At 39.9% G+C, this 23,812-nt stretch overlaps 1 protein-coding gene across 19 annotated transcripts in view; it reads left to right on the top strand.

Annotated features, from left to right (window-relative positions):
* Positions 1-23,812, top strand: part of DENND1A (DENN domain containing 1A) — a 357,159-nt gene that overhangs the window by 205,059 nt on the left and 128,288 nt on the right. For all 19 annotated transcript variants that reach the window (XM_008169422.4, XM_042854420.2, XM_065571994.1 and 16 more), the window contains one exon: positions 8,315-8,360. In XM_008169422.4, coding sequence (XP_008167644.1) covers positions 8,315-8,360 — 46 coding nt within the window. The remainder of the gene's footprint in view (positions 1-8,314; positions 8,361-23,812) is intronic.

Below are 23,812 nucleotides of genomic sequence, written 5' to 3'. Positions count from 1 at the left end.
AAAGAGAACAGGATCTCTTCTAAGGTGAATAAACCAGCATTTATAACCCTTGATAGAGTAGTCAGCAGTTGGTATTCCTGCATATTCTTACCCAGTAGCAAGTTGAGAGCCACCTTTTCAGACCACTCTGCAGCAACTGTGGAACAAGTGTGTCTGTTAGTGAGCAGTCTTCTTTTTACACACACCCCTTTCAAAATCCCCACGTGGTTGGGATGTGCTCCTTTATCTGGCCAGCCAGGATAATCCCTGCTGATCAAGAGACTGAGCTCAGACCTTGAACTCTGCTCTCCTGCACGAACCTGCCACTAGATATCTTGGGCCAAACTGGTACATCCCTGTGCTTGCTAAATGCTCCATGTAATAATTCTTTTGGTTCCTTTGTTGCAATGTTTTCTAGGTTCATCCACTTTAAAATTAAAAAAATAGTGTTTCTAATTTGCATCAAATAAAAGTTTTGGGCCAGTTTCTGCCACCCTTCAGTGGATAGTTCCTTGGAAAATCAGTGGGACTGCTTGCAGAGTAAGGTTCTACTCAGTGTGAGTAAGGGTGCAGAATAACACTATGTTTATACCTCAGGTAGGACACAAATAGAGTAAATATGATCTGTGACTTGTGATGGTAACTACCCATTTCCTTAGAATAATCGAGCAAAGTTGCACAAATCCCTAGGGAGCTGTAAATTATGTATCTTCTTGATGTCAGTCGTTTTTAAATTTCATTTTGTCTTGAATGGCAGTATTTTTTTTTTAAATTAGCACTTAAGCAGAAATGTCCTTCTATTTCACCTGCCTCTCTTCCAATTAGTAGTTGCTCAACTCTTGGGAAAATAATTAAGGGGTCTCTAGTTGGCCGGAGGGAAGGAATTAAACAAATTGTAAAAATGCAGTTACAACGAATGGGCAATATGAAGCCATTAAATACACAATATCCATATTCATGCTTACGCATTGCTACTCTTATTATTTGATATTTACCCGTACAACTCATTTGATTATAAATAACCCTGTTCTCCTTGGGAAATGATACAGCAAACAGTGAATCAATGGCCAATCTTCTTTTTATGCCAAAAAAAGATCCAGGCATTCATATTGCTTAAGCAAAAAGTGTGGTTGGAATTAGTGCTTTGTTAATCTGGGATTTAATAGGTATTGGCTGCCACCAAACATCTTTGTGCAATTGGTATTCATGGCTGTGGGACTGGAAGAGCAGGATGTCCACAGTAGGTGAAAACTGAAGTGTGAGAGAAACTGTCATGTGTCTGCATCATGTGACTTTCGCCCACGTGCTTTGATTGTTGTATGTTCTATATCCACAACTAATGTCTGCTACTAAAGTTCACCACACACTTATGAGTAGGGTTGGTAGAATTCAATTTTTTGTATATAATTTTGACGGATAAGATCTATATTTATTAGCTTTTTTTCAATTTTAATTTATTTTAATTTTTCAGAATAGGGTGATATACAAAAGTTTCTCATCTTCTCTCCCCCTCTGAACCCTCCACTTCTCTCAGTGATCCCATCCCATCTCCTTATCTCCCCTTGTATCCTCTCTCATCCCTTCTCTTACTGTTCTCCTTAACCTCTCTCTCTCTCTCTCCCCTCTGGCTTTCCCCCCTCATAATTAGGACCCTACCAAATTCATGGTCCATTTTGCTCAGTTTCACGGCCAGAGGGTTTTTTAATTGGTCAGTTTCATGTTTTCAGATGTTTACATCTGAAATTTCATGATGTTGTAAACCCAAAAGGTAACTGGAGGTGAGTCTGTTCTTCTCTCCTCCCTCTCTTCCCCCCCCCACCCCCACCCCCGAGCAGCTGTGCAGGTGAAGAGGAAGTCTTGTCCCTTCCCAGACTGGCTGGGGCACTCCCAGCAGCAGTGGGAGATGGAACCCACATCCACAAACCTCCTCCAACTGCTGCCCTGCCCCAGAGCTTCCTGTAGCAGGGGGAGGCACTCTGAGGTGGGTCTGATCTCCCCCTGAGAGTGAGAGCAGTCATGCAGGAGAAGGACAAGTCCTGTCCCTCCATAGCCCAGCCAGGACTTGCAGCTAGGAGCCCCTTGGTGGGGCTCTCATAGTAGCATCGGGAAGATCAGATTTCATGGGGAAGGGTTTATTTCACGGTCCATGACACACCTTTCACAGTCGTGAAATTGGAAGGGCCTTACTCATAATACAAGCACGCTTTAGTCTCTCCTATCTTAAAAACAAAAAAAACAAAAACCCCTCATCCCTAACCCTGCTTGACTCACCAACTACTGCCCCATATCCATTTAGTTTCTGAGCTCATTTGAACTTGCTATTTACAGTCTGTCTGGAGTTCCTTTCCTCCAGTTCCATTTTAGACCCTCTCCAATCCAGCTTCCACCACTTGCACTCCACTGAAACCACTCTCGCCAAAGCTCAGAACCAGTAGTTCATCCTCATCCTCTTTGACCTGTCAGCTGTCTTTGATGCAGTCAGTTGTGCTATTTTGTCCTCTTTTTGCTTCCATATCTCTGTCATCTTCTGATTCTTCTCCTGCTTTTCTAATAGCTCCTTCCGTGTGTCCTCCAGAGGATCCTCCTCATCCCCCTTGCAACTTTCTGTGCGGGTTCCACAGGGGTCTGTCCTTTATTCCATTCTCTTCTCCCTCTACAACTTATCTCTGAAATCGTATCTGCAGACACAAATTCAACTACAGCTTCTATGGTAAGGACTCAGGTCTACCTCTGTACTCAGACCTGTCTCCATCTGTCCAAATTCAAATCTCAGCTTCTCTCTCTGACATGTCCTCAGGAATGTTTGTCAGATTAAGCCCAGCATGGCTAAAAGAGAGCTCTTAACCGTGCCTGCTCCAGTCCCTCCACCTCACCAAGCCTTCCTTGCTGCTTGCTTTCTCAATCACTATGGACAACACCATCATGCTTCCTGTAACTCAGGCCCGTAACCTGGTCACCATCTTGGACTTAAACTTCTCTCTAGGTCAGGGGTTTGGCAACCTTTCAAAAGTGATGTGCCGAATCTTCATTTATTCACTCTGATTTAAGGTTTCGCGTGCCAGTAATACATTTTAATGTTTTTAGAAGGTCTCTTTCTATAAGTCTATAATATATAACTAAACTGTTGTTGTATGTAAAGTAAATACGGTTTTAAAATGTTTACGAAGCTTCATTTAAAATTAAATTAAAATGCAGAGCCCCCCGGACCAGTGGCCAGGACCCGGGCAGTCTGAGTGCCACTGAAAATCAGCTCGCGTGCCCTAGGTTGCCTACCCCTGCTCTAAGTCCTCACATCCAGTCTGAATCATGCCAATTATTTCTTCATAATATTTCTCACACACAACTTTACTGTTCTATTCACAAGGCTAAAATGCTTATCCAGGCTCTCATCATCTTGTGTCTTGATTACTGCAGCAGCCTTCTCTCTGGCCCTGACAAATGCAACCTGGCCTCATTCATATCCATTCAGAATGCTGCTGCAAAGATCATTTCCCTAGTCCAGGGGTTCTCAAACTTCATTGCGCCGCAATCCCTTTGAACAATAAAAATTACTATGCGACCCTAGGAAGGGGACTGAAGCCTGAGCCATCCCAACCCCCTGGTGTGGGGGGAAGGGGCAAAGCCGAAGCCCAAGGGCTTCAGCCCCAGGCAGGGGGCCTGTAACCTGTGTCCTGGTGCCCAGGGCTGAAGCCCTCGGGCTTTGGTCCCAGGCCCCAGAAAATCTAAGCCAGCCCTGGCGACCCCATTAAAATGGGGTTGCGACCCACAGTTTGAGAGCTGCTGTCCTAATCTGTTGTTTTGACCATGTTACCACTCACTTTGAACCCCTCCACTGGCTCCAACTTCTCTGTTGAATCAAACATAAGCTACTTATCTTTACATTCAAAGCTCTTCACGACCTGTCCCCATCCTACCTATCATCTCTCATTCACTCTCGAGATCTTGACATCTTTCTCCAATTGGCTCGCTGTGCCAGCTTCCATCACTCACTTATTAAATTTTCAAACAAGCATCTTCGTGCCTTCTCCTGTGCTGCTCCACACAGTAAAGAGGAACTCCCTGTAAACCTCTGCAAAACTAACACATTATCCTTCTTCAGACCCCCCCCCCTTAAAACTCTTCTTTTCCATGACACTAATGTCTGCATCCCTCTGTTGTCTCTTGTCTTATAAGTAGATTGTAAGCTCTTTGGGGCAAGGACTGTCTTTTTGCTTTGTGTTTGTATAGCGCCTGGTCCATAGCTTGGGCTCCTAAGCAGTACAGCAATACAAATAATAAATAATAACATATTACCTTTTAAATCTGATCACTATAACCCCTCGCCCCCACACTAACATGTTTAAGTGCTATATTTCTTTTAAATTAGATCCCTCCTATTAATAAATTGGTTAGGCAATCTATCACCTAGTTATTTAATTCCAAATTTCTTAGGCTATATCTGTTTTACAACTTCTTAGCATCTCACTTGTTGGCACCTGATTTCAGCAGTTCTGACATTCTTATTAAATATATTATTCTCCCTAGTCCATGTTGATTAACTGTGGAAGACTGAAAGATTGACATGATACTATTAATTAACTTTTTACCGATTTCAGTTTTTCTATGATCTATGACAGGCTGTGCTTCTGGACACATTAATAAATGTCCAGTTTTCTGGAGTAGTGCACCCTTCCTGCTTCCTTTCATTACTTTAGCCAAAGTTCCACTAGATAAGACGTTTGCAGTCTTAAGACTTCCTGCCGAGGTTCAGACTTTGTATTTTTGACATTGAAGCTGTCATGTTCTCGAAGCTACTTAATTAGAAACACATTCATTTGAGTGTATACTGGAGAAGGCTGGGACAGCACAGTTAGGCACACAGGGAAGTTGAGCATTTGTGCAGCTTGCAGCTAAACTGATGGTTTACACTTTGAGTATAAAATTGTTGGGTATTTCCTTGCCCCTGGAATGCGGTCATTAGAAAAGAAGCAGTATGTGTGAAAGAAATATCTATTTCCTACAATTAAAACATGCAAAATGACAAATACTTTCCAATTTGATGTTTCCTGAACATTAATGTGTACACTTGTAATATGGCAAAAGCTGCAACATACAAGAGTGGTTTCAAACACTACTGCTAACTTGTAGACCTCCCAGTGAAGCATGAACCCCAGAATTCTCATTGAGTGACTTTCTGAGGTAGTAATCTTTCTGGTAAGTGGGAACTCACTTTAAGATACTGCATTGGGGCACAATGGGGAAAAAAACAGGAGTGTTCTTACTGGGGTCTCCAAAATTAATTGATGTGCAATATGCTACCTCATCACTTTAATGAGACCTAGAAGTTTTGTTGTAGGATACTGAAAATTCATATATAATGTCTCTTTAAAAGGTAATCAAAAATGTTGGTTGTGTACTGTCCAGGGCAGGAGCTGTCTCTCTATCCGTGTTACTATGGCACCCAGCACAATAGGGCAGCAATCCTGATGTGGCCTTTTGGTGCTAAACTATATGACAGATAGAGAAGATCAATATACAAATTAGTCAAACTATTTGTATAGTAGTGAGACAAAGCAGTAATGCATAGGATTTTAATAGCATCTTCAATTAATGCTTCCAACACTACATTTTTATGAGCTTCTGTCTACACTTCATAAGAAGGCTCTATAGTGGTTATTTTAAACAAAGTCACTACAATTCCTTTCACTTTTATTTAAGATTAAAGGTGAACTAAACTTTTTAGTGAATCTACAAGAATTTAATATCCAAAATCAAATTAGTAGCATTTTACCCTCTTTTGGTGATAAAACAAGATGTTGTGCCTATGTTGTTGTAGCCATGTTGGTCCCAGGATATAAGACAGACAAGATGGAGGAGGTAATAGATCTTTTATTGGACCAACTTCTGTTGGAGAAACACATAAACTTTTGAGCTACACAGAGCTCTTCTTCAGGCCTGGGAAAGGTACTTGGAGCGTCACAGCTAAATACAAGGTGGAACAAATTGTTTAGCATAAGTAATTAACAAACATTTTAAGGGATGATTCAAGGTGAAGTGGCCCGTGAGCACCTCTGCAGCCAGAGGACAAAAAAAGGGGGGAGGGGTTAGTGGGTTACGGATTGTTGTAATAAGCCATAAATTCAGTGTCTTTATTAAGAGCATGATTTTTAGTGTCTAGCAAAGTTATGTATTTAAGCTTTCAGACTTGTCTTTTGAAGGTGATGTGCAGGTTTCCTTTGAAGACAAGGACTGAGAGGTCAGATACGGAGTGATTGTTTTGTGAGATGTGTTCGCCCAGATATGGTGTTTGTCTTTTATATTTTTCTGTGTGAGTTCATTCAAGAGCACAGTGATTGTCTGGTTGCACCCACATGGTTGTTCTTGGGGCATTTAGCCCTGGATGAAGTACATTACATATTGTGATAGGCTTGTGTAGGACCCCTGGATCTTGAAAGGTGTGTTGTGAGGGGTATTGATCATTGTAGCAGTGGAGCTATATCTGTAGGTTTTACATCTGTTATGGTAAGGAAGTGACATCTATTTTCTGAGCAAATGCAAGAAGCAAAACCCTATCTCTCTGACCACAATATATGACTCCAAATGTACTCCAATATGTACTCTCTCTGCAGAAGGATTTCAGAAAAACTGAGAAACAATTTCCTGCACCTCACATGCTCCAGAACACTCCCACACCAGCATCAACATCCTGGACACCAGGACCAGCTTCAACAATGGAACTCTACAGACAACTGTAGACAAGAAACCCAGGATCACCACACTTCACAGGTCCAGTAACCACCCAAACACACCAAGAAAGCTGTTATTTACAGCCAGGCCATCAGATACCACAGAATATACTCCAAGAAGAAAGTCTGGGATACGCACCTCAACACACTTAAAACCACCTTTACCAAACAAGGACATTCCTCCAGAGACGTACATCACATCATGGAATGGGCCACACAAATACCCCGACAGAACCTGCTTCAATACAGAAAAAAACCACTCTCTCACTGCACCCCCACCTTATTTGCCACTTCCACCCTCCACTGGCAACTGTACAGCATATCATTAAACAATTATAACCCATACTCAATGGGGACTACATCCTGAATGAAATCTTTCCTGAATCTCCTATTCTGGCCTTCAAACAAGCCCCCAACCTCACCAGGCTCATCATCAGAAGCAAGCTCCCCACAAACCAGGACACACCAACTCAAAGTGGCACCAGGCCCTGCCATCATAACAGATGCAAAATCTGCAGACATATCTCCATTGGTACAGTGATCAGCACCCCTCCACAACACAACTTTCGAGATCCATGGATCTTATACATGCCTATTAGAGCGTGTGGTGTACCTCATCCAGTGCACTAAATGCCCCAACAACTACTTTGTGGGTGAAACCAGACAATTACAATGCTCTTGAATGAATTTATTCAGAAAATGGGTTTAAAAAGGCACTAAGTTCGTTATTCCAATGGATGCTTAGGGCAAAATTCTGCACTTAGATATAGGTGTGTAACTCTCATCAGGCATACAGAACGTTAGCTCTTCGATGCATGAGCTAATTTACTCCATCTTTTGTACTGTGCTGAGCACATTTGTCAGCACTCAAAAAACAGGCTGTTATAGGTCCATCAATGGCTATTAGCCAGGATGGGCAGGGATGGTGTCTCTAGCCGCTGTTTGCCAGAAGCTGGGAATGAGCAACAGGGGAGGATCACTTGGTGATTACCTGTTCTGTTCATTCTCTCTGGGGCATTTGGCATTGGCCACTATCGGAAGACAGGATACTGGGCTAGATGGACTGTTTTTTATAATATGGGAGTCTGTATCAGGATCTATTGAATTCAGCAATAAATAAATATTAAAATGCTCTCTTCTTGGCATGCATTGGCCAAACGATCAAGAGCTTGTCCTAACTATTGGGTGATGTATATAAGTAATTTAACCACAGTGTTTCATATGGGCAAACCTCTTTAAATGACATTATTTGAAGAAGAGTGGAACCACAGATGTCCATGGTGTCATTCTGGATATGTTCATAATAAAATAATAATATGTTTGGTAGCTTCCCTCCTTTAACTGCTATTTTTTAGTAACGACAACTTCACCTTGCAAGCTGCTGTGGAAAATTATTAAATTAGAGACAGTGGCTTTCAAATTAAGAGATAAGACTTCAAAATAAAAGTGACTTTTTCAGCTCAAATGGAATGTTGCATCTGGATTTCTATTTTTAAATAAAATTTGATCATGTATCCCTGTTATCTATATTACAGCTGGCTTTTTTAAGTTTGTGTTTACAATCTCCAGCATTATCTGAATATCAATAAGCTGTTTGTTTCTCTTCACAGTGCCCCGATGCCCTACCTCATTGGAATACATTTAAGTTTAATGGAGGTAAGTCTCTCCCCTTGTCCCTCAGAGTAGTATGTATTTCTGTGATTTAGGCCCTACTCCTGCGAACACTTACACACATGCTTCAACATCTTTATTAATGATCTGGAGGATGGGATGAATTGCATCCTCAGCAAGCTCGCAGATGACACTAAGCTGGAGGGAGAGGTAGATACGCTGGAGGGTAAGGATAGGGTCCATAGTGACCTAGACAAATTGGAGGATTGGGCCAAAAGAAATTTGATGAGGTTCAACAAGGACAAGGGCAGAGTCCTGCACTTAGGAAGGAAGAATCCCATGCACCGCTACAGGGTGGGGGCCGACTGGCTAAACAGCAGTTCTGCAGAAAAGAACCTGGGGATTACAGTGGACGAAATATGAATCAGCCATGTGCCCTTGTTGCCAAGAAGGCCAACGGCATATTGGGCTGTATTAGTAGGAGCATAGTCAGCAGATCAAGGGAAGTGATTATTCCCCCTCTATTCGGCACTGATGAGGCCACACCTGGAGTATTGTGTCCAGTTTTGGTCCCCCCACTACAGAAGATATGTGGACAAATTGGAGAGAGTCCAGCAGAGGGCAACGGAAATTATTAGGGGGCTGGGGCACATGACTTACGAGGAGAGGTTGAGGGAACTGGGGTTATTTAGTCTGCAGAAGAGAAGAGTGAGGGGGAATTTGATAGCAGCCTTCAACTACCTGAACGGGGGTTCCAAAGAGGATGGAGCTCGGCTGTTCTCAGTGGTGGCAGATGACAGAACAAGAAGCAATGGTCTCAAGTTGCAGTGGGGGAGGTCTTGGTTGGATATTAGGAAACACTATTTCACTAGGCGGGTGGTGAAGCACCGGAATGGGTTTCCTAGGGAGGTGGTGGAATCTCCATCCTTAAGAGGTTGGTAAGGCCCGGCTTGACAAATCCCTGGCTGGGATGATTTAGTTGGGAATTGGTCCTGCTTTGAGCAGGGGGTTGGACTAGATGACCTCCTGAGATCTCTTCCAACCCTAATATTCTATGATTCTATGCTTAACTTTAAGCACGTGATTGAAACTAAACATGTGCCTAAATGTTTGCATCACGGGAGCCTAATTTGGTTGCTTGCACAGTTCTGGCAAACTCATGAATACACTTTGGATACTATTTTCAACCCAGTGATCAGAGTCCAGCACATCTGTGTGTGTGTGAGAGACACACCAGACAGACAGACAGACAGACATGGTGTGAACCCTGTTGTTTCATTTGACCAATTTACTACTATTGAATTTAACACTATCAGAGTGGATCAGGCTTGATTTTTTTTTTTTTTTTAACAACAATATTGACCATCTCTACTTTGCCATTTTTAGGCTTTTATAGATTTGGTGATCATCAGTTTCTAATGCTCAAGATGATAGGTCCAGGAGCAGGGATCTTATCGTCAATAAGAAAAACCTGGCCTTCTTGCAGGATTTAGGAACATGTAAAACAACTGGAAATAATCCCCAAGCACATGGACTGTAATTTTCAAAAGAACCCATGAAAGCAAATCACCCAACTCCCACTTTTTTCAATTGGGGGTGCAGAACCTAGGGCTCCTTTGAAAATCCTAACCGTAGGGTAATATTTTCAAAAGTGCCTAAATGTCACTTAAATGGTTTTAGAGAGATAAGGTGGATGGAAGTAATGTCTTTTATTGAACAGAAGTTGGTGGAATAATAGATATTACTTTATCCACCTTGTCTCTGTAATATCCTGGGACCAACCAGTTACAACTACACTGCATACTTAGATTGTTTTGAATATTTGTCCTTAGTCATTAGTACCATTTAACAGGGTCAGTCTGAAAGCCATATGCAGTGGGAGTAGGGAAATATTGCTGCTTGGAAATCAGGGGACGCTAAATACAGGTTAGCATTTTCAAGTTGGTAGCAGCGGCTGATGCTCAACATCTTTGACCATTAGTCCACTTAGGTACTTAACTTTAAACACCAGAGTTGAAAATTTGAGCTATTCTATGTACGATATCTTACAACGTACAATCACTTAGTCAGGCACCTCATAAAATAATGTGTAATACAAGAACATTTGGCACCTACATCAAAAACTGGTAACTTTGCCATACAGACATCTGTCTCTTTTGGGTATATGTCAGCAATAATCATCCAGGGTACTGTCCTGCTAAGAGGCTAAACCCCCAGACTACACCATTATATACATTGTTCCAGTCATATTGTGCAAAAAAAGCTTCTGGGCAATTTTTCTGTGTTGCATTAAGCAGAAATAATGAGACAAATAGCATGACGAATGCTACATTTTAAGAATGTTTAATGTTCAAGCTGTTTGCTTGAAAGTAGCAAACTGTTATCTGGGCTCTGAACCCAGTCTCCCCAATTGATAAACAGCTTGAAATAAGGACGGCCATACTGGGTGAGACCAAAGGTCCATCTAGCCCAGTATCCTGTCTTTCGACAGTGGCCAGTGCCAGGTGTCCCAGAGGGAATGAACAGAACAGGGATTCATCAAGTGATCCATCCACTTTCGCTCATTCCCGGATTCTGACAAACAGAGGCTAGGGACACTATCCCAGCTAATAGCCATTGATGGATCTATCCTCCATGAATTTATCTAGTTCTTTTTTAAACCCTGTTATAGTCTTGGCCTTCACAACATCTTCTGGCAAGAAATTCCACAAGTTGACTGCGCGTTATTGAAAAAATACTTCCTTTTGTTTGTTTTAAATCTGCTGCCTATTAATTTCATTTGGTGGCCCCTAGTTCTTGTGTTATGAGAAGGAGTAAATAACTCTTCCTTATTTAATTTCTCCACACCAATCATGATTTTATAGACCTCTATCATATCGCCGCAGTCCTCTTTTCCAAGCTGAAAAGTCCCAGTCTTATTAATCTCTCCTCATATGGCAGCCGTTCCGTACCCCTAATCTTTTTATTGCCCTTTTCTGAACCTTTTCCAAGTCCAATATATCTTTTTTGAGATGGGGTGACCACATCTACACACAGTATTCAAGTTGTGGGCATACCATGGATTTATATAGAGGCAATATGATATTTTGTGTCTTATTATCTATCCCTTCCTTAATGATTCCCAACATGCTGTTTGCTTTTTTGACTGCCGCTGCACATTGAGTGGATGTTTTCAGAGAACTATCCACAAATCACTCCAAGATCTCTTTCTTGAGTGGTAACAGCTAATTTAGACTCCATCATTTTATATATATATATATATAGATATATATATAGATATATATATATATATAGATATATATATATAGAGAGAGATATAGTTGGGATTAATGTGCATTACTTTGCATTTATCAACATTGAATTTCATCTGTCATTTTGATACCCAGTCACCCAGTTTTGAGAGATCCTTTTGTAGCTCTTCGCAGTCTGCCTAGGACTTAACTAACTTGAGTAGTTTTTGTATCATCTGCAAATTTTGCCACCTCGCTGTTTACCCCTTTTTTCCAGATCATTTATGAATATGTGAAATAGGACTGGGACCAGTACAGACCCCTGGGGGACACCACTATTTACCTCTCTCCATTCTGAAAACTGACCATTTATTCCTACCCTTTGTTTCCTATCTTTTAACTAGTTACCAGTCCATGAGAGAACCTTCCCTCTTATCCCATGACTGCTTACTTTGCTTAAGAGCCTTTGGTGAGGGACTTTGTCAAAGGTTTTCTGAAAATCTAAATACACTATATCCACTGGATCCCCCTTGTCCACATGCTTGTTGACCCCCTCAAAGAATTCTAGTAGATTGGTGAGGCATAATTTCCCTTTACAAAAACCATGTTGACCATTCCCCAACAAATTACGTTCATCTATGTGTCTGACAATTTTTTTCTTTACTATAGTTTCATCCGGTTTGCCCGGTACTGAAGTCAGGCTTACCGGCCTGTAGTTGCCGGGGTCTCCTCTGGAGCCCTTTTTAAAAATTGGCTTCACATTAGCTACCCTCCAGTCATTTGATACAGAAGCTGATTTAAATGATATGTTATAGACAACAGTTAGCAGTCCTGCAGTTTCACATTTGAGTTCCTTCAGAACTCTTGGGTGAGTGCCATCCAAATTGAGAATCTAAAACAGTGAGTTTGGTCACTGGTTTACTAGGGTACTGTTTTTATTTTGTTTTGTGTCTTTACAGTGGTAAGATGCAGTACTGTACCTTTTTAAATGGAAAATATTTAAGCTCTGTAGGCATATTTGTACTGTATTCTGCTGGTTTTGGCTAACAGTTGGTTAGATATTATTAACACACTATGCAGCACTGTTAAGGGGATGATTATGTTGTTCTTAGTTTGGCCTGTGCCACTATCCAGTATGGTGTAAAACTATACACAACAGTACATTCATTTAATAGATATTAAACTTAATATGCTTGAAATAGTTTGGGGGACTTAATTCTAAACCCCACAAGTACAAATAACATGAATTATTGTGTTAAAACCTCTTTTTAGATAAGATCCGCACTTCAACTCTTGTCCCATATGTAATCACTCTTGAGATATGCGAACTTACATCAGACTGAGTGTGGTGAGCCCTTTCCTACAGGAGGTTAACAAGTTTGTATCCTGCACAGTAGGCGAGCAGGAATTGGCAATGAGCCAGCGTGGTCTGGTGGACTGAGCATGTGGCTGGAAACCAAGAACTCAGGAGTTCAGATCCTAGCTCATTAAGCAAGTCACTTCATCTCTATGTCTTACTTTTCCCATCTTTAAGATGGGGATAATAAATTTGTGGTGTGAAGTTAATATGTGCACAGTGATTTAAAGACAAACCGTGCTATGCAGGCACTAAGTATCCTTGAACTTACTACATCAGAGCCTTTAACTGTCAATTCTTTCCCTCCTCCCCCAATTACAAAGATGGAATCACCTCTCCAAAGCCATTTTTGTGAGTCTGAAAACTTTCCATGTAAATGTTGTGTTTCTGTTGTAGATCATAGTCTCTTCCTTGTTTCTAGAGAAGATTTATTAACTCTGTTCTCTTACAGTTTTGCGGTAGCTCTAGTGGGAAAGGGATTGTACTATAGGCTTTCTTGTTAATTCATGTGTCTGTGTCTTTTCCAAGAATGGTCAAGGCTAAGGAGGGATAAAATGATACAAAGAATGGATCAATGGGAGAATGGGAAGGTTCAAATTCAGGCCCAGTATCCAAATGTCCAGAATGCGAGAAATGGGACTCACCCACCAAGTTTGGATATGGACTTTCCTAAATTTCAAGGACATTCAGATCTAGTGTCTCAGGGGCCATCTGCATTGCACACTGCAGTCTTAGGAAAGGCAATCTGTTTTTTCTTTTTCTGTGTCACTAAAGAACATATGATTTGATACTTTTGGTCAACTGGAACAATGTTCTCCCTCTTGTCATTATTCTTCCTTCTGTGTAGCCATTCTTCCTGAGAAGACAGACAGTATGTGCAAATGCTTGTTTCTTCCTGGCTTCATATTGCAACCAATATTACGTTGACTGACCAAATCAGAGTAGTTTGGTGTTACGGTGAAAATTGATTTGTTTGCCTTATCTGTGCAAATGTGATTTACACTCTAGATTTATGAGACAGTGGGTTTCGGATAATACATCCTCAGGCATTTAGATGCTAAAGTGTTGGAGCCATGTAAATATCTAGATAGATAACCTAGCATCCATTGTTCTCTGCTTTTTTTGTCTAGCACAAGAACTTTTCTGCCTCATACCAGTGTCAGACATTTAACTTACTTTGGCTTTTTAAAATATTCTCTACTTTAAAAAAATAATTCAATCCCAAAGTTTTTTGATTGATTCATTTAGTCCTGGGGTGAATAAAGAAGAAGTAATATTAACTACCTGCGTATTGGAAGTTCCTTCCTCCAAATGCCTTTGCACATCTGACTAGCACCACTTTTCCCCAGATTGTGTTTATGCCTCATCCCAATCCTCCTGTCCTACAGTCCTTCCAAACACCATGTCAGACGGCCCAAAATAGAAAAAGCTCTTGGGTAAGCTGTATGGGTAAACATAGTGTTTAGCAGTGTGTATCCAGTATGGTTTTTTGATAAACCATAGCTTCTGGAACACAGACACATTGGTGAAGTGTTGCTATTCAAAGTCCCATGTAAAATTGAAAACAAATAAACAAACAAAACTCCTGTCCTTCCTCTGCACTAAAAGATCCATTTTTTGTGTCTTGGATATCTTTGCCTTTGCCATTTAAAAAAAAAATACACCAGGGGCTGTTTGATCTAATATTTACTAGTGAGTAAACCATAATTTGTCTGCACCCTGGAACAGGAAGATAGGCTTTTGTCAAATTAGCTAGATTATTACTGTAGTTTACCTGTTAGCCTGATTCTAATGCTGAAAATGTTACTTTTTTTGTACATAGAAAAATATATTGAATCTTACAACCATGTTAGAGTAATATTTTAGCATCAGAGAATTCACTCATGTTCTTAACAGTTGTGTATTGTTTAAGATCTGCTATTTGACAGTGTTTCAATAGTAAAATAATATTAAAGTATATTTAAAAGGATATTCTAATTGTCCAATATATAGATCAATAGAACATGTTTAATTAAATTAATATATAAATTACAGCCTAGGTGTCTTTCAAAGTGCTTGATACACACTAAGATTCTTGTTCCAGGATGAGAAGAGCCTGAGGTCCCTGATCCTGCAGTCAGATCCAGGCAGGTGGGACCCTTGTGCCTATACGGAGTCCCATGGAAGAAATTGGGGTTCCCCATGGACTCAAATTTCTGCCACAGACAGCTTAAATTCCAGGATCAGGGCATTCCTACATACATTTTTCCAAGTTGTGTTTTTAGTGGGAGCCTAAATATGGAAACATCTCTATGGAGAAAAAAGTAGCTAAAGCGTGGTTAACTGGGAGATAAGTGAATAATTTATTAGCTTTGTCTTTAGGGTCTTTTCTTTAGAAATCATGACTCTGGTGCTACAGTTCTCAAAATGGTTTCCTCTAAAAGGAATTATTGGAATATTGTAAAGACTTTTTTTTTCTTTAACATACGCCCTCTTTTCTATTCCCACAGACATTTCCAAACAATTGTGCACCTCAGATTTGGCTTTGAGTTTCTGGTGTGGCATGGGGTCTGTATAGAGGCAGCAGCTATGTTAATGAAAAATGACAATTTTTTCTGATAATTAAAATATCAAATGTATCCATTGACTGTTAAGTCTAATTTGGTGTGACTGAAATGTTCTCTAGTGAGATAAGATAATCTCCTGTTATAGGTCAGAGGGCACCAGCTGATTTATGAGGGAAAATCCTGGTAGAAAATATGGAACTGTGTGGTGCTCTTATTTTTCAGTGTTTCTATCATCACCTAGTTAGTCATTCTATATAAGATTTCCATTTAGCAATCCATAAAGTGACTTCAAAGAAGACTAAAAGTTTATAAGCTGTTATATAAGCACGGCTTGGACTATTACATGAATAATGGGGCACACTTATGGTACTAATCGAATTCATATTAGATAAAGATAAGTATTTAGTACTGATAAATAGTAGTGAGATAAGATAATGAAACCATCTCAAATTAACTCGTTGCTTCAATCTTCCACTTTTGTTACTACCCCTATATTAAACGTTATTTCAGAGTACACATTATTTTAAGTTAATCTTTGTGTAGGAGCAGTGCTAAACTTAGTTGGCAACCTCTCTATGTTTTGTCATAGTAAGTGATTGGTTCAGCAACTGTTTTTGTAGCTGAAACGATTAGTGTGATGGTGCTGATTGAAGAGGAATGCCCTTGACCTAGTAGGATATCTATTGAGATTTAAGCACATGTGGTTTTGTTTAACTGTTTTGGGATATTCCTTTGTAGCTGTCAGATATTCAATTGTTGACAGTACAGTCTTCCATTCAGCGCTTACCACAGTCATAGCCATTGTGTAAATATGCAATAATGCACGCCACTGTGATGCTGGATTCAGGGCATGAAACTATCATCCCAGCCTTGTATAAAGAAAGGACATAGCATACTTTTAAGAAACCCTCATTGCTCAGGCATTCTTTATCTATGGCTACAAATATATTTTAGATCAGTCAAATTCATGATGTTTTTGTATACAAAATATTACAATCAAATATGTCAGCAAGGAAAATGTTTCTCTCTTTTATTGTACCTAAGCATGAGGAACAGTTACCAAGATCAAAATCCAGTATCTACAAAATATTGTATCTGCATATCCTGTGACAACTATGTCTACTGCCGCTGAAATTTTGTTTATCTCAGTGGCAGCAGACATAGTAGTCATAGGATAACTTTCAGGTTCTTCTTTAGTCTGGTTGGACACAGTAAGTATCTGATAAGAGTTGTATAAATAGTCTCTGGACCGTCCCTCTGTACCCAGTTTTACTCACATACCCATTCTGTAAGTACCTATGAATTCTTTCAGAGTAGCAGCCGTGTTAGTCTGTATCCGCAAAAAGAAGAACAGGAGGACTTGTGGCACCTTAGAGACTAACAAATTTAATAAATTTGTTAGTCTCTAAGGTGCCACAAGTCCTCCTGTTCTTCTTTTTATGAATTCTTTGCCATTAGCGATTGAGGTTTTTCAGTAGTCGTGATGATTGTGTATTTTTGCAATTGTATCATTAGGTGGGATAATCTTTAGTGCTTCTTAAAGGGTTTAACTTGTGAACTTGATAAGTGTATTATCAAGCTGTGGCTTTTTTACAAATAACTCTGGAAATAGTTTCCAAATTTTATGAAAAGGAAATAGCAAACACGTGGGAACATGAAAAGGCATTCTTTAATTCAAGACTTAAAGAAATAAAATAGCCAATTTTTGGATTTGCAGATATTTTGACTGGAAAGCATTGATGTTTAATGTTTTAGAGGCAGAGATGAAATACACCCTAAATCAGTTCTCAAACTTCATTGCACTGTGACCCCCTTCTGACAACAAAAATGACTACATAACCCCAGGAAGGAGGACCCAAGCCTGAACCCAACCAAGCCCCACCGCCCCAGGCAGGGGTCCAAAGCCAAAGCCCCAAGGATTCAACCCCAGGCACGAGGCCTGTAACCTGAGCCTTGCTGCCCAGGGCTTCAGCTTTGGCCCCAGGCGGTGGGGCTTGGGCTTCAGCCCCGGGCCCCAGTAAGTCTAAGCCAGATTTGGTGACTCCATTAAAACGGGGTCCCGACCCACAGTTTTAGAACCACTGATCTAAATGCATGAAAAGTTATTTTTAAAATGGTCTATCATTGAAAAATGACTTTGGATTTAAAAAGGGATTCTGGATATGTTATTATATGACGTTTTTAGAAGAGATCTTTATTAATTTCAGCCCTGAAAAACTTTTCAGTAACTGCAGCAAGAAGCCTTTTCCTGTATTGCCCAATAGTATTGGATCACATCAGCACTAGTGATTTTTGTCATTCAGTTAGCAGCAGCTGCTTGTGATAAGGATCTTGAGAATCACCTGTGTAGGATCAGGGCTACTGCACATCAAGGTTAGGAGATTGGCGGAAGAGTGGAAGATGCACAGGAGGGGGTAGTAGGCCACCTGCTGTGCCAGGATCAAAGGGTTGAAAGGTCAAAGGGTACATTTAGCTTAACCATATCTGCCTGTTGAATAGCTATTTCAGATTGTAAATCTAAGGCTGATTTCATTAAGTCCTTCTGGCTGCTGTTGGGGCATGAAATAATAAAATTTTATATCCGTTGCTTTTCCTGCTTCTGGTAGCCAGATTGACACATTGTTGTCTGCAGTATTGTGGCGTTCTTAGGTAAATAAACTGTAAACATTAATTGTCCGTCTTTAGACAAGTCATAAAGCAAACAGATATTAGACAATTGTTGTGAATGATATTTTGCATTCTAAGAAAGTATATAAAATTATGATAGAAAAATGTATTATTTTTGTTTGGTAAACTTTTTGAACATTTGTTTTTTTAGTAAGAAAATACATTTTCTGTCTCATATCTCCCACCTCAGTATTTGTAATATGCCCATCTCCTTTGTATCGGATCATGAAGAGCCACTATAAAGTTAAATTTGTCTCAAAATTTAAATTGTTAAAAAAGCTAAAAATCCTAAGACCGAGAGAGACGATTTTTTTTAAATCTAGTGACAATAGTTCATCTTATACAAATAGAAATTTTTATTTGAAACTCAAATGTAGTAGTAAGCACCTGAAAATGAAACAAACTACCAACATAAGTGTAACAGAGTACATTATTCAAGTGGGAGGAAAGGCATAAATAGTGAAACATAAACTTGGTTTAATATTTTCTTTCACGTTTAATAACAGAAGCTGTTGTTAGTAATGGGGAAGAAGTTTGTTTACAACGTGATTTAATTACTCAGGCTCTCTTGCCTTTTTTATGCTTCTCTGTTGAATATAGTTTCTCAGTGTTTTTGCAAACTTTTACATAAAATAATTTAATGATCTCAAGTGTTCAGATGCTCATGAGCAGGACAAATCACACTAACTGCTGCTTATTTACTGGCCTGGTGTTTAAGGCCCCCTGGAGTTTGTTTCAGAAGTTAAGAGATTTTCACAGTAAAGGTGCCATTTCTGAAATTTAAAGTGCTCTTTTCACCAGGAGATAAGTTCACTCTGATTAAGTCAGTAATTCTTACTAAGCCATGTTTATGGAGGCTATAAACAATGGGTTCAGTGTGCTTGTTAAACTGGGTTTCCATACCTCTCCACTCTTTAAAAAGTGGCATTTAAAATAAAAGGCAGGTGGAGATGTTAGTCTGACTTGCCGTATTTTATTATGAATGAATGATGGCTACCAGGAATTAAGTGAAAAGAGGGGGGAAACACCTCCTTTTTATGAGCAGATGACCTATATCTTCACTGGAGTGTTTTAAATCAACACATGCTCAAAGTCTATAGGAAAATTAGACAAATGCAAACTAATGCACAAATTGTCTAATATACTATGACTGTGTATGTTGCAGAGTTTATACAAGAAGAACAGGAGTACTTGTGGCACCTTAGAGACTAACAAATTTATTTGAGCATAAACTTTTGTTGGCTAAAACTACTTCATTGGATGCATGCAGTGGAAAATACAGTAGGAAGATTATATATATATATATATACACACAGAGAACATGAAAAAATGGGTGTTGCTATACCCACCATAACAAGAGTAATTAATTAAGGTGAGAGCAGCAAAGAGTTCCGTGGCACCTTATAGACTAACAGACGTATAGGAGCATGAGCATGCATGCATCTGACGAAGTGGGTATTCACCCATGAAAGCTCATGCTCCTATACGTGTTAGTCTGTAAGGTGCCACAGGACTCTTTGCTGCTTTTACGGATCCAGACTAACACGGCTACCCCTCTGATAATTAAGGTGAGCTATTATCAGTAGGAGAAAAAAAAACTTTTGTAGTAATAATCAGGATGGCCCATTTCCAACAGTTGACAGCTATTACAGCTATATACAGCTATTTCTAGTCATATTTTCCTCTTATTCTCTGTACTGTTTGTAAAATACTGACTTAGTACATCTACTTTATTTTATTAAGCATGCAGTGCATTGTTTCCAATATTTTGTTTAGCTAGTTAGGCAGCTGTGATAAATAGAATATTATTCTTTGTGATTTACTGATAATGCATTTGGTATTAGGATGTGGGGATGGAGAATCAATGAGAATATTAATAAATTGTAGCTAGTTGTACCTTTTGGAACTTGGTGCATTTAACGTGAAAAGCAGATTTGCAAGTTGGGGGTGTTTATGAGAGCTGTCACATGAGAAGTGGCTTTGATTCCCAGACTCTGTCTCTTGCCCCCTGGGCTGAAGGATGCCACTATTAGAAGAGAACTCCTCACATCATTCTGCCGCAACCCCATACCTCAATCCAGAAGTGAAGGTACCCAAAGAGTTGTAACCTATCTTCCTTGATAAAGACATTTGTTGAGAAAGGATGCTGCTTTACAGGACGCTGTGAGGGTCCCAGAGCCTGGGCTAACGTCTACATTGCAGTTTTATAGCCCCACTGCCTGGGCCCTGCAAGCCCAAGTCAGCTGACACAGGCCAGTGATGGGTGTATGATTCCAATGTAGACATACCCAGAGATTCTTCATCCAAGTTACAGAAAAACCTACTGACAAGTTCAAATTTGTATCTGTAGGTCACTGCTGCTGCTCCTGTAATAATCAAGAGGAGGTATAATCCCTTCTGTCTTTTCCTTCTGGTGCTCAATTTTGAAAAGCTTCTGGCTTTGGTTAAGCACATTGCTAACGATTTTTTGTTGGAGCTTTCAAGAGTCCTCTGAGTATAACTGAGATTTTTAATTTTCTGAAGCAGGAAGGAGCAAATCAGTTTGTCTGCTGCTTCCTGACTCCCAGAAGAAGCAAGACTCCTGGGTTACCTTAGAGTTTATCAGATGTAAGCCAACTGAGTGACCTTTTGGTTCCTGAGAGTGGGGAGGGAAGTATCTTGCGTTTCATGAAGGACTTGTGCTCCTTTTGTAAGGAAAGAATTATATGGAATAGTCTTCCAATTAGTCCAAATATTTTCGGAAAAAAAACAACAACAAAAAACTCCAATTTGGGTTCTGTGCATAAGACAGTGACTTATTTATAGTATGTGGTAATTAAATGGATCATGTGAGAGTTTTAGCTATAATTTGGCATTGACCACAGCAGCCATTTAGCCTTCAATATACCATTTAAGGGTATATGTATACTGCAAAAAAAAAAGATGAAGTCATATACCTGTAGCAGCAAGTGTCAGAACCTAGGTCAGGTGACTCAGGCTCACACCATGGGACGAAATATAGCAGTGTAGACATTCTCGCTCAGGCTGGAGCCCACACTTTGAAAAGTGGAGAGGGGGGAAGGTCTCAGAGACTAGGGTCCAGCGCAAGTGGGAACATCATTTGACTCAGGCTCTGAGACGCACTGCCAGGCAGGAAGGATTACCGTGTAGATGTACCCTAAATAAGTAGCTTTATTGATTGATTAATTGATTGTAAGTACCTAACCACTGCCCTTGAAGTTGGTTGGCTCTGCTGGGTGCGCAGTACCTTTGAAAGCTGAGGCTGCTTATTTAGGTGTCTAAGGCGACCTGTAGTAACCTAACTTTAGGTTCCCGTTTTTTAAAACTTAGATCTAAATTTTTCTTGTGCTTTCTCTCATGTATGACTTTTTGCTGACACACATTTAGTTCCCTAGCCTCCCTTTTTTAACATCCCTTTCCCCACAAATGGTTTGTTAGAGACCTGTTCTTGCTACCTAGAGGGATTGTGCATAAATGACCTAATTAATTGGCTTAAGAGACTGCTCTATATGGTTGGAGGGTGTGAGATTAAAAAGGATTTCTATAGCAGACTTTAAAAGCAGCCAGTTTGTTTATTCAAAAGAGTGGCACTATTGGGGGAGATAATAGTTAACCATTTTATTGGAAAATGTTCTTTATCACCATACTTCATAGTTCCTTTTTGTGTGTATGTGAATTTGGTGTTAATGGTTCCAACTGTCAGGCATTTTCCTTTCAGGTCCTGGGCCTGTTTACTCCATATCAGAGCCTCTTCACCAATCTCTAGCTACAAAACCACTGCTGTTCCAGATCTAGCTCTCTCATGCTTAGAAATTGCCTATCACATGTACCCTTGTGGTTTGATGCCCTCCAGGATGATACCATCAACCCTCTTTTTTTTTGTAGTTGAATCCAGTGGGTAGTCTCTAGCTTGGTGGCCTATCTACAGTATCTCACCCACTATAACACCAGTATCTGAACTCTGACCATTTGAATATTGAGTATCAACCATCTGTAAACCATCTTATTAGTTGCTTCTTGGTATTTGTTAGTTTGAAGCTGTGCAGTTGACTAGACACTGTCACCCTTTAACAGGCACATTCTTTTCTTTCCTTATCACTTGGAGGGCAGAAGTTGCATTGTCCTGAGATAACGTATCAATGAATTACCAGACTCTTTCTCCTAGTATTAAAAAAAATGCAATGAATTCCTCCACCTATGTTTTGAACAGACTGTTCATTATGTGTTCTCCTTTCTCACTTCCTCTCGCCATCAATACTTTTTCTCATTCCATCTTTACCTTACAAGCTAGGTTTGTGATGGAATACATTCTTGACTCTGTCCAAGTTGCTAATGTATTTTAAGTGTCAGTCCATATCTTCCTGATCTGGAAACATTTTGGATTCTATGTTTTCTTTTCAGAAGATCTTGTATTGTTGGATGTGTGCTTCACAGGAACTCACATTTCTAGGTCCCTGTAGAAATGTAGTTTAGATAGATCAGATTTCATAAGAGGATGTTTCAAAATAAATAACATTGTGGGTTGAGATTACTATTAATTTTTCTCATCCAGCTGTCTGAATACGTCATTAGAACATGCTCAGGACCATTACCTTGCTTCTTTGGCTGGTGGCAGCCTGGGTAGATGTAGAGAGAAGATCAAACTGAAGATCTGCTGAATAGATAGATAAATATGGTACTTGGATATTCCACTTACTTATATGTGAATTTAAAAACTATATGTAGATACAGTTCCCAGGTTGGATGGAAAAATTGATTGTTAAGGGAATATTTAAATTCCATTATTGAAACCACCAGCAGAGCAGTTAATGTTGCTTAAGAGGGGAAATGAAATCTGGCAGTCTTCTGCTTCTTGGGTACTTAAACAGCAAAAGCTACCAAGGGCTATTCTTTTCAAAAAGAGGCTATGCTTTTCTTCTATTGTGCATCTGTGTACCATTGTAGGAAATGTAAATTTAAAACACTCAGCAATCAATGCTTTGACTTGGGGATTGGGAACAGAGTCAAAAACCTCATTCCAGCTGACCATTGAGAAGAGGGTGTGTGCATTTGGGCTTATACTGTAGAACTTTTTTGCCTATGTGTACAAACAGAAAGATGGAAAGATTTTTGTTCCAGGAACAACATTCCAAATCTGTATCATTCCCATCCCTTTGTAATGGTTCTTTCATATGCTCATTTCCAGGAACCCTTCTGCTCCTCTGTGTTTGGTCCAGAAGACTTACAATTTCTAACTGAGTTCTGTAGCCCACAAAGTTCTTCCTCTAAAACTCTAGCTAGGCCTTTGAAGTGAAAAACCCAATAAAATTTCTAAAAGGTTCAAAGGTCAGTCTTAGACTTAAATTTCCTAATCAGTTATCAATTTTTTCCATGCTAGACATCCACTTTCTTAGCAAATAAGTTTAGCCAAATATGTGTGGCCATGTAGTCTGTCTGTTTTGCCTTACAAAGATTGGTTTAAGATTTGAGCATCAGTTTGCTGTGGAGTTTGCTGCTCTTAGGGTATGTCTGCACAGTCGATGTTATAACGTGGCTGTGTAGTCACGTTAGGGTGTGTAGAGCTCTCCCAGCACTGTAATAAAACCACCTCCATGAGGGGAATAGCTACCAGCACTGGGAGTGCGGCTCCCAGCGCTGTGGCACTATCTACACTGCCACTTTACAGCGCTGAAACTTGCATCACTCGGGGGGTTCACA

The sequence above is a fragment of the Chrysemys picta genome, chromosome 18 (assembly GCF_011386835.1).
Source record: "Chrysemys picta bellii isolate R12L10 chromosome 18, ASM1138683v2, whole genome shotgun sequence".
In the NCBI taxonomy this organism is placed as follows: domain Eukaryota; kingdom Metazoa; phylum Chordata; order Testudines; family Emydidae; genus Chrysemys; species Chrysemys picta.
This window is presented reverse-complemented; position numbering and strand designations above follow the sequence as displayed.